Source organism: Coregonus lavaretus (genome assembly GCF_964263955.1).
Source record: "Coregonus lavaretus genome assembly, chromosome: 20".
Classification (NCBI taxonomy): domain Eukaryota; kingdom Metazoa; phylum Chordata; class Actinopteri; order Salmoniformes; family Salmonidae; genus Coregonus; species Coregonus lavaretus.
The window spans coordinates 17,054,882-17,078,736 of record NC_140007.1 but is presented as its reverse complement, the minus strand read 5'-3'; the positions used below and the strand labels follow the sequence as shown (position 1 = coordinate 17,078,736).

At 40.0% G+C, this 23,855-nt stretch overlaps 2 protein-coding genes across 2 annotated transcripts; one reads left to right on the top strand and one right to left on the bottom strand.

The window, feature by feature from the left end:
• Window positions 1–9,037: 9,037 nt before the first annotated feature.
• LOC311147922 (chymotrypsin-like elastase family member 2A) lies at window positions 9,038–12,021 on the bottom strand. Its single transcript, XM_084184767.1, has 8 exons — window positions 11,935–12,021; window positions 11,522–11,610; window positions 11,075–11,172; window positions 10,673–10,792; window positions 10,231–10,367; window positions 9,844–9,989; window positions 9,448–9,600; window positions 9,038–9,125 (listed from the first exon to the last, which is right to left on the bottom strand). The coding sequence occupies exons 1-8, from the start codon at window positions 11,972–11,974 to the stop codon at window positions 9,108–9,110; spliced, it is 801 nt and encodes a 266-aa protein (XP_084040893.1). The 5' UTR covers window positions 11,975–12,021; the 3' UTR covers window positions 9,038–9,107.
• Window positions 12,022–16,754: 4,733 nt separating this feature from the next.
• Window positions 16,755–19,529, top strand: ela2 (elastase 2). The gene is made up of 8 exons (XM_084184766.1): window positions 16,755–16,809; window positions 17,128–17,216; window positions 17,389–17,486; window positions 17,665–17,790; window positions 18,175–18,311; window positions 18,621–18,766; window positions 18,958–19,110; window positions 19,449–19,529. The coding sequence occupies exons 1-8, from the start codon at window positions 16,773–16,775 to the stop codon at window positions 19,464–19,466; spliced, it is 804 nt and encodes a 267-aa protein (XP_084040892.1). The 5' UTR covers window positions 16,755–16,772; the 3' UTR covers window positions 19,467–19,529.
• Window positions 19,530–23,855: the final 4,326 nt, after the last annotated feature.

The window sequence follows — 23,855 nt, the reverse complement described above, 5'->3', positions numbered from 1 at the left end:
CAGCTAGCACTGTGATGCAGTGCCTTAGACCACTGCGCCACTCAGGATACCATCCGCGAACAATAGAGGGACAGCAACTGATTTCAATTAGTCAATTTAAATGAATTTGTAGAAAAATTAAATAAAAATATAAAACCAATAAAACTAAACATAAAGATGTAGAAGGAGGGTACCACTAGTCTTAAATAATAGCACAAGGTGTTATTCTATATGTATGGGAAGCGGCAAGACTATAGAGCCTATAGAGACCAAAGCATTTATGATTATATAAACTACTGACACTATAGACACTGAGACTATAGATACGCGAGACTATAGAAACTGTAGAGAGTATAGATACTGTAGACTAAGGCGACTGTAAAGTCAAAAGTTTGGACTCACGTACTCATTCCAGGGTTTTTCTTTATTTTGACTATTTTCTACACTGTAGAATAATAGTGAAGACATCAAAACTATGAAATAACACATATGGAATCATGTAGTAACCAAAAAAGTGTTAAACTAATTCTTCAAATAGCAACCCTTTGCCTTGATGACAGCTTTGCACACTCTTGGCATTCTCTCAACCAGCTTCATGAGGTAGTCACCTGGAATGCATTTCAATTAACAGGTGTGCCTTTTTAAAAGTTAATTTGTGGAATATCTTTCCTTCTTAATGCATTTGAGCCAATCAGTTGTGTTGTGACAAGGTAGGGGGGTATACAGAAGATAGCCCTATTTGGTAAAAGACCAAGTCCATATTATGGCAAGAACAGCTCAAATAAGCAAAGAGAAACAACAGTCCATCATTACTTTAAGACATGAAGGTCAGTCAATACGGAACATTTCAGAGTTACCTCTGCTGCAGAGAATAAGTTAATTAGCATTACCAGCCTCAGAAATTGCAGCCCAAATAAATGCTTCACAGAGTTCAAGTCATAGACACATCTCAACATCAACTGTTCAGAGGGGACTGTGAGAATCAGGCCTTCATGGTCAAATTGCTGCAAAGAAACCACTACTAAAGGACACAAATAAGAAGAAGAGACCTAATTGGGCCAAGAAACACGAGCAATAGATGTTAGACCGGTGGAAATGGAGGAGGAGGTGTTATGGTGTGGTGGTGCTTTGCTGGTAACACTGTCTGAGCTTTATTTAGAATTCAAGGCACACTTAACCAGCATGGCTACCACAGCATTCTGTAGTGATACGCCATCCCATCTGGTTTGGGCTTAGTGGGAATATCATTTGTTTTCCAGAAAATCACATTGTAGGAATTTTTATGAATTTATTTGCAAATTATGGTGGAAAATAATTATTTGGTCACCTACAAACAAGCAAGATTTCTGGCTCTCACAGACCTGTAACAACTTCCTTAAGATGCTCCTCTGTCCTCCACTCGTTACCTGTATTAATGGCACCTGTTTGAACTTGTTATCAGTATAAAAGACACCTGTCCACAACCTCAAACAGTCACACTCCAAACTCCACTATGGCCAAGACCAAAAATTGTAGACCTGCACCAGGCTGGGAAGACTGAATCTGCAATAGGTAAGCAGCTTGGTTTTAAGAAATCAACTGTGGGAGCAATTATTAGGAAATGGAAGAAATACAAGACCACTGATAATCTCCCTCGATCTGGGGCTCCACGCAAGATCTCACCCCGTGGGGTCAAAATGATCACAAGAACGGTGAGCAAAAATCCCAGAACCACACGGGGGGACCTAGTAAATGACCTGCAGAGAGCTGGGACCAAAGTAACAAAGCCTACCATCAGTAACACACTACGCAGCCAGGGACTCAAATCCTGCAGTGCCAGACGTGTCCCCCTGCTTAAGCCAGTACATGTCCAGGCCCGTCTGAAGTTTGCTAGAGTGCATTTGGATGATCCAGAAGAGGTTTGGGAGAATGTCATATGGTCAGATGAAACCAAAATATAACTTTTTGGTAAAAACTCAACTCGTCGTGTTTGGAGGACAAAGAATGCTGAGTTGCATCCAAAGAACACCATACCTACTGTGAAGCATGGGGTGGAAACATCATGCTTTGGGGCTGTTTTTCTGCAAAGGGACCAGGACGACTGATCCGTGTAAAGGAAAGAATGAATGGGGCCATGTATCGTGAGATTTTGAGTGAAAACCTCCTTCCATTAGCAAGGGCATTGAAGATGAAACGTGGCTGGGTCTTTCAGCATGACAATGATCCCAAACACACCGCCCGGGCAACGAAGGAGTGGCTTCGTAAGAAGCATTTCAAGGTCCTGGAGTGGCCTAGCCAGTCTCCAGATCTCAACCCCATAGAAAATCTTTGGAGGGAGTTGAAAGTCCGTGTTGCCCAGCGACAGCCCCAAAACATCACTGCTCTAGAGGAGATCTGCATGGAGGAATGAGCCAAAATACCAGCAACAGTGTGTGAAAACCTTGTGAAGACTTACAGAAAACGTTTGACCTGTGTCATTGCCAACAAAGGGTATATAACAAAGTATTGAGAAACTTTTGTTATTGACCAAATACTTATTTTCCACCATAATTTGCAAATAAATTCATAAAAAATCCTACAATGTGATTTTCTGGATTTTTTCCCCTCATTTTGTCTGTCATAGTTGACGTGTACCTATGGTGAAAATTACAGGCCTCTCTCATCTTTTTAAGTGGGAGAACATGCGCAATTGGTGGCTGACTAAATACTTTTTTCCCCACTGTATGTGGGAACTCCTTCAAGACTGTTGGAAAAGCATTCCAGGTGAAGCTGGTTGAGAGAATGTCAAAAGTGTGCAAAGCTGTCATCAAGGCAAAGGGTGGCTATTTGAAGAATCTCAAATATAAAATATATTTTGATTTGTTTAACATTTTGTTGGTTACTACATGATTCCATATGTGTTATTTCATAGTTTTGATGTCTTCACTATTATTCTACAGTGTAGAAAATAGTCAAAATAAAGAAAAACCCTGGAATGAGTAGGTGTGTCCAAACTTTTGACTGGTACTGTACATATGACGTGGAAGAAGGCTAGAGCTAGTCTTAGAGAGAAGACTAGAGCGAGGGCAAGTAACGGTACCATGCCCTGCTGACAGCTGTCTGTAGGCATTTATAAGATAATTATCTATGTGGTCTGCAGCCACTGATAATAGCACAAGATTCTATTCTATATGTATAGTGAAGATTCATATGGTCCATAGGAAGTAACGACAGGAGAATCGTTGAGGATGCACATGGAGTAATAAGTGAGATTACTGAGTGTGTTTGGGAATAGTGTGTGATTGTGAGATATGACATATTAAGCTGATTGAAATTTGGATAATAAGCTGATTGGAATTTGGATAATAAGATATTGAAATTTGGATATTAAGCTAATTGAAATGTGGATATTAAGAGATTGAAATTTGATAATAAGCCGATTTAAAGGAATGAAATTTGGATAATAAGCTGATTGAAATGTGACAATAAGAGATTGAAATTTAGCTATTAAGTAGAGAGTGAATGAGAGCTGTCAGGGGACTAGCTCCAGTGAGAAAGATGATTGAATGGATACCCCAACCAGTTCTGTGTGAGCTGAGTTTTAAAAAAATCAACAACGTTGTCTAGGGGTTCCGTCCACCACCGCCATCGTAGTCTGGGACAACTAATAATAGCACGAGTGTTATTGTTGTTTTGAATATATAGGAAGTAGCGGTCTATAGGCATTTCTGGGAATTTTCTATGTGGTCTGGGACCACTGTAACATAGTCTCTCGGAGGCTAGGGAACCATTGAAGATACATATGGTGCATAGGATGCACCTGGAGTGGTGTGGATGTGAATACCAAAGTGTAGTTACGTATATAGGGAAAAGTGAATATGAAGATATGAAAGAAGAGAGGACTATTTCCGAATATGCTGTTAAATAGAACATGAGTGAATATTTAAACCTCTGTATGAGTAGAACACTGGTGTAGAGGAGGAATTTGTGGGGCAACGCAAATGTATAATGGGTTACTAGAGATAAAGTAACATAATACGAGGCGGCCGCGAAGGATATCCTACAGACACCCGACAAGGCCCAAATCCCCGTCATTCGCATGAGGAAGAGACGGAGATATCATGGACGTAGGTCGGGGTGCCTTGTAAGGATCCGACGGCGAGCGAGTAAACTGCCGCTCCCATCAATCCTATTAGCCAATCTTCAATCATTGGAGAACAAATTGGATGACCTAAGATTACGGTTATCCTACCAATGGGACATTAAAAAGTGTAATATCTTATGTTTCACCGAGTCGTGGCTGAACGACGACATGGATAACATACAGCTAGCGGGCTATACACTACATCGGCAGGATAGAACGGCTGACTCCGGTAAGACAAGGGGTGGCGGTCTGTGTATATTTGTAAACAACAGCTGGTGCACAAAATCAAATACTAAGGAAGTCTCGAGGTTTTGCTCGCCTGAGGTAGAGTATCTTATGATAAGCTGTAGACCACACTATTTACCAAGAGAGTTTTCATCTATATTTTTCATAGCTGTCTATTTACCACCACAAACCAATGCTGGCATTAAGATTGCACTGAATGAGCTGTATAAGGCCATAAATCAACAGGAAAACGCTCATCCAGATGCAGCACTCCTAGTGGCCGGGGACTTTAATGCAGGGAAACTAAAATCCGTTCTACCTAATTTCTACCAGCATGTTAAATGTGCAACCAGAGGAAAAAAAACTCTAGACCACCTTTACTCCACACACAGAGACGCATACAAAGCTCTCTCTCGCCCTCCATTTGGCAAATCTGACCATAACTCTATCCTCCTGATTCCTGCTTATAAGCAAAAACTAAAGCAGGAAGCACCAGTGACTCGATTAATAAAAAAGTGGTCAGATGACGCAGATGCTAAGCTACAGGACTGTTTTGCTAGCACAGACTGGAACATGTTCCGGGATTCTTCAGATAGCATTGAGGAGTACACCACATCAGTCACTGGCTTCATCAATAAGTGCATCGATGATGTCGTCCCCACAGTGACCGTACGTACATACCACAACCAGAAGCCATGGATTACAGGAAACATCCGCACTGAGCTAAAGGGTAGAGCTGCCGGTTTCAAGGAGCGGGACTCTAACCCGGACGCTTATAAGAAATCCCGCTATGCCCTCCGACGAACCATCAAACAGGCAAAGAGTCAATACAGGACTAAGATTGAATCGTACTACACTGGCTCTGACGCTCGTCGGATGTGGCAGGGCTTGAAAACTATTACAGACTACAAAGGGAAGCACAGCCGCGAGCTGCCCAGTGACACAAGACTTCCAGACGAGCTAAACCACTTCTATGCTCGCTTCGAGGCAAGCAACACTGAAGCATGCATGAGAGCACCAGCTGTTCCGGATGACTATGTGATCACGCTCTCCGTAGCCGATGTGAGTAAGACTTTTAAGCAGGTCAACATTCACAAGGCCGCAGGGCCAGACGTATTACCAGGACGTGTACTCCGAGCATGTGCTGACCAACTGGCAAGTGTCTTCACTGACATTTTCAACATGTCCCTGACTGAGTCTGTAATACCAACATGTTTCAAGCAGACCACCATAGTCCCCGTGCCCAAGGACTCTAAGATAACCTGCCTAAATGACTACCGACCCGTAGCACTGACGTCTGTAGCCATGAAGTGCTTTGAAAGGCTGGTCATGGCTCACATCAACAGCATTATCCCAGAAACCCTAGACCCACTCCAATTTGCATACCGCCCCAACAGATCCACAGATGATGCAATCTCTATTGCACTCCACACTGCCCTTTCCCACCTGGACAAGAGGAACACCTACGTGAGAATGATATTCATTGACTACAGCTCAGCATTCAACACCATAGTGCCCTCAAAGCTCATCACTAAGCTAAGGATCCTGGGACTAAACACCTCCCTCTGCAACTGGATCCTGGACTTCCTGATTGGCCGCCCCCAGGTGGTAAGGGTAGGTAACAACACATCTGCCACACTGATCCTCAACACGGGGGCCCCTCAGGGGTGCGTACTCAGTCCCCTCCTGTACTCCCTGTTCACCCATGACTGCATGGCCAGGCACGACTCCAACACCATCATTAAGTTTGCAGACGACACAACAGTGGTAGGCCTGATCACCGACAACGATGAGACAGCCTATAGGGAGGAGGTCAGAGACCTGGCCGTTTGGTGCCAGGATAACAACCTCTCCCTCAACGTGACCAAGACAAAGGAGATGATTGTGGACTACAGGAAAAAAAAGAGGACTGAGCACGCCCCCATTCCCATCGACGGGGCTGTAGTGGAACAGGTTGAGAGCTTCAAGTTCCTTGGTGTCCACATCACCAACGAACTATCATGGTCCAAACACACCAAGACAGTCGTGAAGAGGGCACGACAAAGCCTATTCCCCCTCAGGAGACTGAAAAGATTTGGCATGGGTCCTCAGATCCTCAAAAAACTCTACAGCTGCACCATCGAGAGCATCCTGACTGGTTGCATCACCGCCTGGTATGTCAACTGCTTGGCCTCCGACCGCAAGGCACTACAGAGGGTAGTGCGTACGGCCCAGTACATCACTGGGGCCAAGCTTCCTGCCATCCAGGACCTCTATACCAGGCGGTGTCAGAGGAAGGCCCTCAAAATTGTCAAAGTCTCCAGCCACCCTAGTCATAGACTGTTCTCTCTGCTACCGCACGGCAAGCGGTACCGGAGTGCCAAGTCTAGGTCCAAAAGACTTCTCAACAGCTTCTACCCCCAAGCCATAAAACTCCTGAACAGCTAATCATGGCTACCCAGACTATTTGCACTGCCCCCCCACCCCATCCTTTTACGCTGCTGCTACTCTGTTAATTATTTATGCATAGTCACTTTAACTCTACCCACATGTACATATTACTTCAACTACCTCAACTAGCCGGTGCCCCCGCACATTGACTCTGCACCGGTACCCCCCTGTATATATAGCCTCCCTACTGTTATTTTATTTTACTTCTGCTCATTTTTTCTCAACACTTTTTTTGTTGTTGTTTTATTTGTACTTTTTTGTTAAAAAATAAATGCACTGTTGGTTAAGGGCTGTAAGTAAGCATTTCACTGTAATGTCTGCACCTGTTGTATTCGGCGCATGTGGCCAATAAAATTTGAGTTGATTTGATTTATAAACGTTTATGAGATTTCCTCCACCCTGTTAATACATTTAGAAATAAACCCCATACCCTGTTAAATAGAACCAATGATTTTCTGTATTCACCTACTCAACCGTTTAACTTGCTAGGTAGAGACTTATAATGGACAGAGCACCATGCCATCTACAGGGGACTGATAGACAGTGCCAGCCGAGTTAATACATATTGATCACTCCAAAGCATTACATATGAATCTTAAAATAATAGACATTTAATAAGTGTGAAGCGGAAAGTGAATATCCAACAGAAATTGGTAATAAAAATATAGAGTAACATTGTTAGGGTAGACTAAAATTAAAACAATGCCTTCCAATATCGAGAAAGTTATCATGTTTGTTTTGTTTTAAACCTTGCAATATGGGGAAAGCAGAACGTTGTTTGAGAGTGATCCGTGTATTAGTAGAAGCATATGTGTAACTGTATGAAGCAAAGGTCTTAAGCCATGGTTTTACAAGAATGATTGTACAACCCAGAATTAAGTGTTTGAAAGTGTCTGTGGTCTTAAGTCTTGATTTTGTTTACTTATTAATTAAATTGATCCCAAGGATGAACCAGACTTGTGGAGGTCTACAATTTTTATTTGATGATTTCCTTTGATCCCCATGATGTCAAGCAAAGAGGCACTGAGTTTGAAGGTAGGCCTTGAAATACATCCACAGGTACACTTCCAATTGACTCAAATGATTTCAATTAGCCTATCAGAAGCTTCTAAAGCCATGACATCATTTTCTGGAATTTTCCAACCTGTTTAAAGGCACAGTCAACTTAGTGTATGTAAACTTCTGACCCACTGGAATTGTGATACAGTGAATTATAAGTGAAATAATCTGTCTGTAAACAATTGTTGGAAAAATTACTTGTGTCATGCACAAAGTAGATGTCCTAACCGACTTGCCAAAACTATAGTTTGCTAACAAGAAATGTGTGGAGTGGTTGAAAAACGAGTTTTAATGACTCCAACCTAAGTGTATGTAAACCTCCGACTTCAACTGTATATTTTCCAGTCAATTTTATTTGCTAAAAGCCACATATGAAATTGGGAATTGGTCTCACTATTGCTTCAGACATATTCTGACATTTTAGTTCACTTTAAGACATGCATATGTATTGGGTAGGATTTGTTCAAAACAATCTAACATTTGGTACATTTGAAATGATTATTTCTTCAGTTGAATGTAGTTGATCCATATTCCACTTATTTTGTATTGCATGTAAAACAGAAATGTAAAACAATCCTTAGCACTATCATGCCTGTATCTTCACCCCTTGTATTCACATCAAGGCTGTATTTATACTGTACTGTATGTTTGGTGTGTCACCCAAAGTTAACCAGTACTGGGAAACTCAACCAGCCAATTCGGGAAACCACATATGTAAGGGGCTAGGGACACAACACATTTTCGGTGACAGAACTTTCCCATTGCTACTCAAAGCAGAATCTCTCACAATCCTTTACGTGTTTTAAAAAACAGCACACAAGGCAACCTAAAGATGACTATAAATGAAAACTATAAAATAAACTATGGATCACAGGATTTGTTAACTTTTCTTCTTGTATACACAGCCTTATACTAACTTGTTGCTCAGTTATTCATACAGGCAGATATGGCTCCTCCCCCTGTTATGGTCTCTTGTCATAGGCAACAGGACGATAACAATCATTCCTTTGAGAGAAAATAGCTTACCTTCTATTGTATCAAGATGTTTCTTAGCCATTATTGCTCATTGGTAAAAATCTGCATCAGCTGATCAAAAATGTGTTCATGTTTGAGTGTGTGATTCAGGTTACTTCTTTAAAATTGTGGCTCAGTATCAAGTGTAGTAGTACTTATTATTTTGTAACTTCCCAATGTATGACATATGAGCATTGTTCACTAAATCAAGCAACAGCACGATTCTTATTTTATGTTTTATTTACGAGCAGAACTTCCACATGGTGATAGTGGATTCCCAACAAGTAGCTCTGTTGCCTTAGTTGCTCATCATGGCCTGTGGAAAATATGAGAAGGAAAAACATTAGATGTGCCCTCATCCTGATTCATGTGTACTGTCCAACATCTCTAGTTATACTGTAGATACTGTAAACAAAGATTAAAAGTCTCTTAATTGTTACATCATGCAGCTTGACTCGAAATATCAACAAAATTGTCAAATTCTCTTTCGCTCTGTGAAAGTTTTGCAGACACATTTTTACCATGGCACCTTTTACATCTAAATCATTGTGGATTCAAATTTGGTTGTCGACTAAAAGTTTGGTTGTGGAATAACAGCTCTAGGCAAAGTGTTCCAATGTGTAGCTGAATGCACTTACAGTGTTGATCCAGTCCATGTAGGAGCTGACTTGGGTGAAGACAGTAGGCTTCTTGGGGAAGTTGCAACTCAGCCCAGAGCCAAAGCTCACAATACCATGGACCTCCCAGGCTCCATCAGCATTCTGGCAGTTCAGGGGGCCACCAGAGTCACCCTGTGTCAAAGGACAAAACCAGAAATTCAAACAAGTTCAGTACAGCACTATCTTCCGCTAGACTAGGGGTCTAAAACTTGCGGCCCTAGGGCCATTTGTTGCCCTCTCTTCATGTTGGATGACCCAGTGTCACTTTGATCACTTTTGAACACTCATTATTGTGTTTTTTGCAATGATGTGCTTGTGCCTTCCATAATCACATAGTTATGGGGCACTGTTGCAAATGTGCTCTATGGAACTTACGTTGCATCCGGACACAATGCCATCTCCTCCAGCACACACCATGGTGTCCTTCACCTGGAAGCCCCACCAGTCATTCTGGGAGCAGGTGGCGTGGTCAACGACGGGCAAGAGGGCCTGCTGCAGAATGTCAGGGATGGCACCTCCGGCTGTTAAGGAAAGAAAAACACGACACAACGTGTTACCTCAGGTAAAGATATTCTCTTTAAAGTCCTACTCTTTAAGTAGAGACTTAGAGCACTCGTCACCCAGATTTAGGAAATGGTGTTTAAACATTTATGACTAGCTGCAGTTTTACAACCCAATGTCTATCTCCATCAAACACTTAGTTTGAAGTTCACATTTGAATTTGCATGATGAGAGGATGGTGCAAGAGGTGCAGTCACTCACTGACGGTGCGTCCCCAACCGGTGACATAGCAGGACTCGTTGTGGGGCAGGAGGAAGCCAGCCTCGGGAAGACATGCAGCCATGATGGAGTCAGTGAAGGTGACGGGAGTTTCCAGTTTGATCAGGGCAATGTCATTACTGCAGAAAACACACAGAACAATCAACATGATGTATGTTGACTTCTGATTAGCAGTTAGCATAAGTATGCTAACTGAAAAGTGAAATCAGTTATTAAGGTTGTAGTGTACGTTTTTACACTGTATTACAAATCAAAATTGTGAAATGTAATCCCTACAGTCTACAGTCCTACATAAGAAAGCATTCCAAAATAATGAACTTTCTATTCAGTCATAGACTACAATCTTTCCTGTGTTACTCTTGTTTACCATCCGTGTGTCTAGTTAATCTGTACCACTGTAAAGCAAAGTTAGCATTGGTTTTACCGGATGAAGAGGGGGTTCCATTTCTCGTGGACGACGATCTTGGCAACACCAACAGCCAGAGAACCCTCCTCAGTCTCAGCCAGGTTGTGCTTTCCCAGGTTCACTCTGTAGGTCCTGCTACTGCTCAAGGATAACGGAGGAGAACAGATACAGAACACAGTAAGAGGGAGTGACACTGGATATCCAATTCACCAAACTTCAAATCATCTGTCAAACTTAGATTCTCTAGCATGCTCTTGATATCAGTTGAAAATACTAAAAATATATATTCAATTGAAGCACTACATTATTATTGTAGGTTGAATTACATAACTGTGGCCCATTTTATATTTCCTGCTCATCATGACTGCCACCAAGTGCCCCCTCTCTTGAACATTATTATTCTACTGTCCTCTCTCTTACCTGATGCAGTGAGCAGCAGTGAGGACCCACTCGCTGGAGATCAGAGTTCCACCACAAGTGTGTCTCCACTCGCCATCCTTGTCATACTGGAGAGAGATCTTAAACACAAAGGAAAGTAGAGAATAGTTAGTATTTCTCCATTTTGAAGCCCCCTACACTTTAAGGTTTCATTGTGGTAAAATCTCTATCTCACTGATATAAGAATGAGAATTCAGAATCAGTGATTGCAGAAGATATAACATGGTTGTGAACATGTTTGATAGCAATTGTTGATGACTGACAAGTTATGATTAGTATTGATACATTGCTGTTATGATTGTTTAAATCTGCCCAATTCCAAATCAATGCCTAGCCTCTTCCCCCTATGTACTTTATGCAGATCTGAGAGGACTGGATAGCTTTATCACAGTCACTATGTATGTTCTGCATTGAGTTAACGTAAAGTACCTGCCAGGGCCAGCTGTTGGGCCTGACGTCCTCCCCTCCCACCACTCGTGTCACCACAGGAGGGAAGGTGGGCATGCCACACCCGTAGACTGTAGGGCACAAACACACTCAAAACTCTCATATATAACCTCAGTCTACTGGTGTTCTCTAGCATGCACTACTATAGTATCAATACACTGTTGAGTCACATTTTGAACTTCAGTCATTTTGATTATGTTAGAAATGAATACTATTTTTTTAATGAATACACTATCCACATTTATGTATTTCACTTGCAATGTCACTTTATACAAGCCTTTCAATAGGTTTAGCAATTTAGCATTCTGACAATATTCTAACTGAAGATGGAAGAGAAATAGGATACTGTATGGTGTTCTGTTCTTATTAGTAAAACACTTAAGTATAATCCTTACCAGCAGCAATCAGACAAGCAAGGACCACAAATTTCATCATGTTTGTATCTTCAAAATGTGTGTTCACACCAGGGATGCTTTATACTGTAGGCTACTGTATATGAGGTACAGGTAAGACAAAAATTAAACAGATTCTGGGAAATGTTCCATCAGCCAGCCCACTCTGAAAACCAAACTGGGGGTGAAGCTAAGGACAGCTAGCCCAGCCTCACTGATAAAATTGCCCACCCCCCTTTTTTCCACTCCCCTTGAAGTGTAATATTAACACAAACATATTTGGATTGAACATATGTGTAGTGACAAGCTTTTCTCACAGCTTCTCAAAGAAGCATGTTTCATGCATTGTAGATTACCAATGCATGATTACCTAGATAAAATAAAGTAAGTACGGTACCGCACAATCAAAATAATATATTGTATTTTAGTGTGACGGTAATATGTAATCAAATTGTATTGTATGCTAGTGTAAGGATGTTGTTTATTTTATTCCTGGACTACGCCTTTAAAAAGTTGATACTTGATTGAGAAGCTATGTTATGGTCCAAAACATCTGATAGCCCTTTCCAATGACCAGTAGCCTTTTATACACATTTCTCTTGACATTTTAGTTTCAGATGCAGATTCTAAAGCACTGCTCCTGACGGTGTTCATATGTATTGCCTCTCTTTGTCCACTCTTTTAATGTTCAAGACACAAAGATATAGTTAATGATACTAATTAATAATGTTGGTTAATATTTGTTTGACTCAATTTGTTTTAACAGACAACTGTTCCTTAGGAGTCAACTTGGGCAACATTAGTTTTTCCATGACAGCTGTGAATTTCACAGAACCTGGGGAACACCGTTGAGAAGAAGGTTATCTGCAAGGTTGATTTAAAAAAAAAAAAGTTTTCCTAACTGCTTCCAGACAGGTTGTTATGCAAATGTCCCAATAGTTTTTCTATACCATTCTCCAGCTATACACTGAGTGAATCCAGGTGAAAGCTATGATCCCTTATTGATGTCACTTAAAAGCCACAAAGGCCAAATACTTATCTGTGGGGTAATAGAATGTGTGTTGAACCAATGTTTAGCAAAGCCTTTTGCTTTAAAACTACATTCATGGGCATGTAAGAATTGGAGGGTGGTTGGAGACTGGATTATCCACTAAAATAGTGTCCTTTGTCTTACAGTAAATAATAGAACAAAAGGTTCAACCAAGAATGCCATGTGAAACGGTTCAACACGTTCTAATGAAACTAGACTAGACTAGATTTCGCCCATCACTACTTAATTCACCAAAACATGTCCAAGTATCTAATAATAATAAAATGGCTGTACATTATACATTGAGTGTACAAAACATTAGGAACACCTGCTCTTTCCATGACATAGACTGACCAGGTGAATCCAGGTGAAAGCTATGATCCCTTATTGATGTCACTTGTGAAATCCACTTCAATCAGTGTAGATGAAGGGGAGAAGACGGGTTAAAGAAGGATTTTTAAGCCTTGAGACAATTGAGACATGGATTGTGTATGTGTGCCATTCAGAGGGTGAATGGGCAAGACAAAATATTTAAGTGCCTTTGAACGGGGTATGGTAGTAGGTGCCAGGCACACCGGTTTGAGTGTGTCAAGAACTGCAATGCTGCTGGGTTTTTCACACTCAACAGTTTCCCGTGTGTATCAAGAATGGTCCACCACCCAAAGGTCATCCAGCCAACTTGACACAACTGTGGGAAGGTAAATGTGTTGCATTAGTTGTTGGCCATGATCTGTGGAAAAAAATGACAGAGAAAAACATAATGCTTCCCCTCAGCGTGATTCATGTGATTTTCATCTCTAAATCATGGTGAACATGAGGTAGCATTCGGCCATAGTTTTAGTAACAGTGCTCCAGTGTGAACAGAGCTAAATGCACTTACAGTGTTGATCCAGTCAATGTAGGCACTGACTTGGGCCTCTTGCGGTTGTAGCTGCAGTGATCACCTAAATCGACAAAGCTCAGCACACTGTGGATCTCCCAGGCCCCATCGGCAGTCTGACGGTTCAGGGGGCCACCATGGTCACCCTGGGTCATATAACAAACCCAGATCAACAAACAAGTTCAACTCCACTTTATCTCATGGTGCTAGCAATGCATGCTGGGGCCACTAATACGAATATTTTTGCACTCACTGTTGTAAGTTGCTTTGGATAAATGTGTCTGCTGAATGGCATATATATTATTGCATTATATCTCTAGACTAGTATCACTTTTTTTGGCTTTGCCTTATAGTTTTTTCAGAACACAGGCATATGATACTAATGAGTTTATAATGCTAGACATTCTTATCTTAGATAACCGATAAATAGTTGAATGGGGCCCACCCTAATGAAATGTACATGTCATTAATAATTATTCATTATTAATGATAATTAAAACAATGTTGGTTAATATCCAATGGAATTTGTGCCATCATTTTCCATGATCATACAGTGGGGGAAAAAAGTATTTAGTCAGCCACCAATTGTGCAAGTTCTCCCACTTAAAAAGATGAGAGAGGCCTGTAATTTTCATCATATGTACACGTCAACTATGACAGACAAATTGAGAAAAAAATCCAGAAAATCACATTGTAGGATTTTTAATGAATTTATTTGCAAATTATGGTGGAAAATAAGTATTTGGTCACCTAAAAACAAGCAAGATTTCTGGCTCTCACAGACCTGTAACAACTTCTTTTAAGAGGCTCCTCTGTCCTCCACTCGTTACCTGTATTAATGGCACCTGTTTGAACTTGTTATCAGTATAAAAGACACCTGTCCACAACCTCAAACAGTCACACTCCAAACTCCACTATGGCCAAGACCAAAGAGCTGTCAAAGGACACCAGAAACAAAATTGTAGACCTGCACCAGGCTGGGAAGACTGAATCTGCAATAGGTAAGCAGCTTGGTTTGAAGAAATCAACTGTGGGAGCAATTATTAGGAAATGGAAGACATACAAGACCACTGATAATCTCCATCGATCTGGGGCTCCACGCAAGATCTCACCCCGTGGGGTCAAAATGATCACAAGAACGGTGAGCAAAAATCCCAGAACCACACGGGGGGACCTAGTGAATGACCTGCAGAGAGCTGGGACCAAAGTAACAAAGCCTACCATCAGTAACACACTACGCCGCCAGGGACTCAAATCCTGCAGTGCCAGACGTGTCCCCATGCTTAAGCCAGTACATGTCCAGGCCCGTCTGAAGTTTGCTAGAGTGCATTTGGATGATCCAGAAGAGGATTGGGAGAATGTCAGATGAAACCAAAATAGAACTTTTTGGTAAAAACTCAACTCGTCGTGTTTGGAGGACAAAGAATGCTGAGTTGCATCCAAAGAACACCATACCTACTGTGAAGCATGGGGGTGGAAACATCATGCTTTGGGGCTTTGGGGTTTTTCTGCAAAGGGACCAGGATGACTGATCCGTGTATAGGAAAGAATGAATGGGGCCATGTATCGTGAGATTTTGAGTGAAAACCTCCTTCCATCAGCAAGGGCATTGAAGATGAAACGTGGCTGGGTCTTTCAGCATGACAATGATCCCAAACACACCGCCCGGGCAACGAAGGAGTGGCTTCGTAAGAAGCATTTCAAGGTCCTGGAGTGGCCTAGCCAGTCTCCAGATCTCAACCCCATAGAAAATCTTTGGAGGGAGTTGAAAGTCTGTGTTGCCCAGCGACAGCCCCAAAACATCACTGCTCTAGAGGAGATCTGCATGGAGGAATGGGCCAAAATACCAGCAACAGTGTGTGAAAACCTTGTGAAGACTTACAGAAAATGTTTGACCTGTGTCATTGCCAAGAAAGGCTATATAACAAAGTATTGAGAAACGTTTGTTATTGACCAAATACTTATTTTCCACCATAATTTGCAAATAAATTCATAAAAAATCCTACAATGTGATTTTCTGGATTTTTTTTCCCTCATTTTGTCTGTCATAGTTGACGTGTACCTATGATGAAAATTACAGGCCTCTCTCATCTTTTTAAGTGGGAGAACTTGCACGATTGGTGGCTGACTAAATACTTTTTTCCCCCACTGTATACAGTAGGAGGACCTCAGAGGTACAAACATGTCAGGAATGGAGGTCGTTCAGAACACTGAGATGTCCATAACTTTGAACTTCACTGAAAAACCACATTAAACTTTTATAGAAAATATTGATTGTATATGTACATGTGTTTTCTAATAATTTAAGAAGATACTGTAAATATCTGATGTGTTTCCCCAAATTGCACGTTTAAAGTACAATGTTTCATACATTTTAATATGCCATTGCATGGTGACCTGACTAAATGAATAAGGTCCTAAATCTCACTTCAAACACTTTTTGTCTGCCTAATTCTCACTTTTTGTGTTTAATAGGCTAAATCACACATTATGTTAACATCTGACTACAGATTGATCTGTTCTTGCAATTTGTAGTCTATGACATTTCAGATTTATATTTAATATTTTTTCATAAAGTAGTTTGGAAGTAGTGAACTCTTTTTTTTCTAAGTAACTTTAAATAAGTAAACTATATTTTTCTTAAGGATAGCTTTAGTGTAGCTTAACTTCTTCCAGTGTGAAGTAATTGGTAGCTTGGTAAACTATATTTTCAGAGTAGCTTTTCCAACACTGTGAATTTCACAGAACCTGGGTAACACAGTTGAGAAGATAATGTGTTTTTGGATGTTTAACTGCAAGGTCGATTTTCTTCCAGGTTTTCCTGGCTGGTTTTAGACACGTTGTTGTGCAACATGTCCCTGACAGTTTTTTCTACTACTCTTCAGCTATATAAGGGAGCAAGTTGAGCTGACATTCACTGAAACAGTCGTCATGAAGTTCGTGATCTTGGCTTTGTTTGTTGCTGGTGGTAAGCTATCCTGACCAGATTTTAGATTTTGCTGTACATTTGACAATATGTTGTTCCCTCACCTTATCTTACTTTTAGGGAACACATAATACCACTTTGTATTCCATCTTAAATTACCACCTATTTGTTTTCGTTTAGAAATTCTCTCAGATTTAAGTTGAAATATATCAGTTATCGTGTACATGAAATACAGAAGAGACAAGTTCACATTTTGGCAGAAATGTACTATTTCAAAATAAACAGACATACAATATGATGTATGAGTAAGTCAGGGATACAAAAGTGTAATTGTATAGTGTGTTTCTCGTTATTTCTCAGCCTACGGATGTGGGCTGCCCACCTTCCCCCCTATCATCACCAGGGTGGTCGGAGGAGATGATGTCCGTGAGAACAGCTGGCCCTGGCAGGTAGGTTCCACTTTACATTTTTACATTTATTATCACTCCTTCTCTATTAACAAGCCCTGGACATCCTAAAGGAGTAGTAAAGTAGTATTTGTCTTCAAATTCACTTTACTAAATCTTATTTGAATTGTGTTGAATTTAAATACATTGATGTTTGTTTCTTTGTTCTCTCCAGGTGTCTCTTCAGTACAAATCTGGTGACAACTTCCACCACACCTGTGGCGCCACTCTGATCTCCAGCCAGTGGGTCATGACCGCTGCTCACTGCATCAGGTATAACAAATGGGTCCAAGATTGTCATCCCATTAACTTTTTATTTTATGAAATTCCTCCATCATCTTCCTCAACTTTTTAAGGCACCAGCCGCCACTGCTTCACTTACTGTATCATCTATGGACTTTTAACATTATGACCTGACCCTTTGTGTGTGGGTTCTCTTGTGGCCTTACAGCAGCCGCAACACCTACAGGGTGTACCTTGGCAAGCACAACCTGAAGAGCAACAACGAGGAGGGCTCCATGGCTCTTACTCCCGCCAAGATCATCGTCCATGAGAACTGGGATTCCTACAGAATCCGGTGGGGTTTTCACTTTTTTCCACCCCAAATAATATTGATCCTTGTAGGCCCCATGTCTGTTTACATTCAAATACTAATATGTTCTAACTATTTCTGTTAGATAATTTATGTATGAATGATCAATTCTCATAGCTATGCGTTGTCCAAAGTTTCTTATACAGATGGATGCAATTGTACAGATATAATTAAACATTTCCCTAGATATGTTCTAACTGGAAATTGGAGATAGTAAATTAGTGCTGCCTTTTCCTCAGTGAATGAGATTAGTAACATTTCCTGACCTTTGTGACATCTGCTGATGTAAAAAGGGCTTTATAAATAAATGTGATTGATTAATGACTGTGTACTAATCTGTAATATGGTGGCTCATCATGTCTTCTGCAGTAACGACATTGCCCTGATCAAGCTTCAGAGCCCTGTCACCTTCTCTGACTCTATTATGGCTGCCTGTCTGCCCGACTCCGGCACAGTCCTGCCCCACAATGCTCCCTGCTACGTCACTGGCTGGGGACGCCTCTGGAGTAGGTCATGTTGACCATGAATCAGTTTCCCTTGCACTTTTCTCTCATATCAATGTATATTATTTCCTATTTTCATCCTCATTTGCAAGTATATGAATGTCCACAAACCCAGACGTACTACTAATAACTTTATAAAAACAAATGTAAGGATGATGAACCAATTGCTAATTATTATGGTAGTTATTTTGAATATAGTTAGTATTTGTAAAAGAGCGTTGAGCATCCAACATATCCTTCAAGATACTATTGACATTTCATGAGAATCAATAGAGGCACTAATCGGATTGTTGAATTTGTTAATCTCTTCAGCCGGAGGCCCCATCGCTGACATACTGCAGCAGGCCCTCCTGCCCGTGGTCAGCCATGCCAACTGCACCAAGCCCGACTGGTGGGGCAGCCTTGTTACAAGCAGCATGGTCTGCGCTGGTGGTAATGGAGACCTTGCTAGCTGCAACGTGAGTCATGCTACTACAGCTTGTTGATGTTTTGTCATTTCACTATCGTGGAGTGATGAACAGAGCTAGAGCTAAGAAATGCCACTTGAGGAAAAAGAATGATACTTTATTTTGTGAAAGGAATTGTTTTGGAATATAATCTCTAGTGTCCTGAGCTTACCACTGTTATGTGTTACTCTGTTGCCCTGCAGGGAGACTCCGGTGGCCCCCTGAACTGCCAGAACTCTGATGGATCCTGGGACGTTCACGGTGTGGTGAGCTTCGGCTCCAGCATGGGCTGCAACTACCCCAAGAAGCCCTCCGTCTTCACCCGCGTCAGTGCCTACATTTCCTGGATCAACAACGTGAGTGCACACCCAACACTTCAACACTCTATCCCTTCCCACCACACTTCCACACTTATTCCCTAAAATATCAATGCTACATACTGCTCAGATTGAAGCAATGTATTGTGCATTTTAAGTGGTGTCCAAACCTAGCTAGATATACATTTATAATGAAGCAATGTATTGGGTATGCATTTTAAGTGGTATGCTGGTGTGAATATTGGAACAGCCTATCCATGGAAAAAAAACACTTGTAATATTTAATTATCACCTTGGAGTGTATGCAAGTATACTCCCTATTGCATTGTGGCATATGAAGTAAATCTTTGTCTCTTTTTTATTTTTCTATTTTTCAGGTGATGACCAGCAACTAAAGAGTGGATCTGGTTGTATCGTGGTGGGAAGCTGTCATTAAATAAAGAAATGTATTGCAAATATCTCATTCTTTGGTTTCCTTTTTTCAAAACTCCATGGTTTTCCAAATTAATCTAAGTTTTTGTGAAACGTAAGTAGAATAGTTTCTGGTACCATAAAGAAATGTCAGTATTTCTTTTTTAAAACATCTAAAAATCTGCATAATACAGTAAAGGAAACGTGAAACGTTTGCCATCAAATTGCATCCTTGTCATCAAAATGATGATCAGTTTGAAAATACTTCAGTATCTGTATCAGTGTAAATTACTGTATTACTGTATCTTAGTTACTGTATCAACATCTTGCAGGGAACTTACTCACTTGCATTAATGGCTCCAATATACAGTGCCTTCAGAAAGTATTCATATACCTTGACTTATTCCACATTTTGTTGTGTTACAGCCTGAATTCACAATTGATGCAATTAAAAATGTTATCTCACCCATCTACACACAAAACCCCATAATGATGAAGTGAAAACATGTTTTCAGACATTTTTGCAAATTGATTGAAAATGAAACACATAAATATCTCATTTACATAACTATTCATAGCCCTGAGTCAATACTTTGTAGAAGCACCTTTGCCAGCAATTACAGCTGTGAGTCTTTCTGGGTAAGCCACGAAGAGCTTTCCACACCTGGATTGTGCAACATTTGCACATTATTCTTTTCAATATTCTTCTAGCTCTGTCACATTGGTTGTTGATCATTGATAGACAACCATTTTCAAGTATTGCCATAGATTTTCAAGTAGAAAACTGTAACTCGGCCAGTCAGGAACATTCACTGTCTTCTTGGTAAACAACTCCAATGTAGATTTGGCCTTGTGTTTTAGGTTACTGTCCTGCTGAAGGATGAATTCATCTCCCAGTGTCTGATGGAAAGCAGACTGAACCAGGTTTTCCTCTAGGATTTTGCCTGTGCTTAGCTCCATTCAGTTTCTTTTTTATCTTGAAAAACTCCCCAGTCCTTAATGATTACAAGCATACCCAGTGGTGGAAAAAGTACCCAATTGTCATACTTGAGTAAAAGTAAAGATACCTTAATAGAAAATGACTCAAGTAAAGTTTTACTTGAGTAAAAGTCTAAAAGTATTTGGTTTTAAATATACTTAAGTATCAAAAGTCACTGTAATTGAAAAAAATATACTTAAGTATTAAAAGTAAAAGTAAAAGTGAAATAGTTTCAAATTCCGTATATTAAGCAAACCAGACGGCACCATTTTCTTGTTTTTTAAATTTGTTTATGTATAGCCAGGGGCACACTCCAACACACAGACATCATGTATTTAGTGAGTCCTCCAGATCAGAGGCAGTTGGGATGAGAGGGGATGTTCTCTTGATAAGTGTGTGAATTAGACAATTGTCCTGTCCTGCTAAGCATTCAAAATGTAACGAGTACTTTTGGGTGTCAGGGGAAATGTATGGAGTAAAAAGTACATTATTTTCTTCAGGAATGTAGTGAAGTACACTACCAGTAAAAAGTTTGGATCTCCTACTCATTCAAAGGTTTTTCTTTATTTAATTTTTACATTGTAGAATAATAGTGAAGATGTCAAAACTATGAAATAACACATATGGAATAATGTAGTAACCAAAAAAGTGTTAAACAAATCAAAATGTATTTTATATTTGAGATTCTTCAAATAGCCACCACATCAAATAGTCGTTACTTGCTATGGACCATATGAATCTTCACTATACATATAGAATAGAATCTCGTGCTATTATCAGTGGCTGCAGACCACGTAGATAATTCTCTTATAAATGCCTACAGACAGCTGTCAGCAGGGCATGGAACTGTTACTTGCCCTCGCTCTAGTCTTCTCTCTAAGACTAGCTCTAGCCTTCTTCCACGTCATATGTACAGTACCAGTCAAAAGTTTGGACACACCTACTCATTCCAGGGTTTTTCTTTATTTTGACTATTTTCTACACTGTAGAATAATAGTGAAGATATCAAAACTATGAAATAACACATATGGAATAATGTGGTAACCAAAAAAGTGTTAAACAAATCAAAATGTATTTTATATTTGAGATTCTTCAAATAGCCACAATTTGCCTTGATGACAGCTTTGCACACTCTTGGCAGAAAATAGTAAAAGTAAAGAAAAACCCTTGAAAGGGTAGGTGTGTCCAAACTTTTGACTGGTACTGTAAATGTAAAAGTTGTAAAAAATCGAAATAGTAAAGTAAAGTACAGATACCCCAAAAAAACCTACTTAGTACTGTTGTGTCGAGAAAACGTTGCTAATTATGCTGTGAGAACAAGGAAATCCGCTGACGCTGTACTTTGATTATAAAGGTTTATTATATCAGAGTATTCCAGCATCAATTTACAGATATCTGCCGATATCTGGAGAATAATCGCCCCATCTCAAATATGATTATTCTGTCCTCCTTTGTCTTAACTGTGGTATTTATATCCTATGCCCTATGTAATATAATATGGGTGATTTTTCCTACCAACCAATCCCAGGAGGCCACCTAACAGACTTCCTCAGCTTTAGGGTGCCCCTATAGAACTACTCCCCAAATGCAGCCTTTAAGCTTAGTCAACATCCTCTAAAACCACTTGAAACCATTAGCAAAGTCATAAATTCCTCAGATACTACATATTCCCCCCTTCGAGACAAATTAAGTCTCGAAAACAAAAAGAATAGGATTATGACAAGTAACAATTTCTCTTATTGAGTATCTTTAACAATAAACCAAAAACACATTTTTCTATGGAGTGTAAATACATTTCTATGAAATATGAACAAATCTTTATGGAGTGTAAATACATTTCTATGAAATATGAACAAATCTCTATGGAGTGTGAGAGCGAAAAACCTGTCTGGCAGCCTTCTTTCCAAATATCCATCAATCAATTAAGACAGTAAAATTCTCTCACGGCCCCTCTGCCCCAGGCAACCACCTAAATACTCCAGATCAATTCATAAATCTTTATCAATGCATCTGAAACTATGATGCAATTTGAATACACATGAAAGCCTCAGCAAACAAAATACAATCAAAAATGTCCACATTCAGGCTGGTCGACCCATCGGACCCTCCTGTGGATTCTCTCTATCCCTGCCTAGACCCAATATCCCTAAGCATCCACGAAATAAACATAAACATCTGAGATCCCCACATGTACCCAATAACAGCAAATATCATTCTACAAAAATTTAACAGAAAGAATATGACACAAATTATGTATTACACATGCAAATATGTCTATATATCATTGCAGACACTGGAATGTAGTCCACTACACTTCATCTCCTCAGCAGTGTCAACTTCCAATGCAACGTCGATGATGGAATCTGAACATTTCCACACCTTCCTTGTTCCACTTCCTCCAGTCCATTCATATTCTCCTTCATACTGTCCTTGTTTGAGTATTTGAATCCCCTCTACATATTCCCCCATATGTTTCTGGAAGAAAAGAAAAGACCAAACAGTATCTTTTGCAAAACAACACATTCAAATTAAAACATCAATATCAACTAAAAATATAAAATGATATATAAAATGAATCACATACCATTTCCCCCCTTTGATTCATAACAAAATACTAAAATCACACTAATATTTAAAAACATTTGAAAAATGATCGGATATTCAAAATTGATATCTATCTATCAATACTCCTTTGAGTCTTGACAGAAGGTTAAACCCTCTTATCGTTTCATTCGCAAAACCCTTCAAATTATAGGTTATATTATCTATGTTATCTTCCCAAATTTTACACCATACCATGGAAAAATCCCCACTTCTCTCTTAGACTTATCCTCCAATGGTAGGCTTCCCAGACTATGAAACTTCTCTCTTTCAGAATCAGATTTATCTCTTTCCCCGAGCTTCCCTTCTTTTAATGGTAAAAGCCTCATATGGAAGCTTCAACTTCAACATGTAACAACATCCTGTCCATCCATAGGGTAAGAATATATACGCTTTATCACCACAAACCCACCAAATATCTCTAAAATTCCCAATAGTCACATTACCAGGCAAAAACTTCTCCCCTTACTAAATTAAACCTCAAAAGTTACATTATATTTCTAATTACTAACCTTATGTTCCTGCTTACCCAAAGTCATCATATAATCATCACAATCTGATATTCCCCTAAACATCCCCTTTCCATCATATGTTTTATTAGAACAAAAACAGCTTTTAGCCCTCACTGGTTTCACCTCCAATGCTTCATGAAGCGCTGTTAACTGATTTACCTTCCCATCTAACAAATTCACATAGGGTAATTCATTTAACCAAGAACACTTAAACCTAGGCCTAAACAAATGTTTCCACAACTACATTATTTTCTCTCTTAATGATTGTTGCTGATACAACA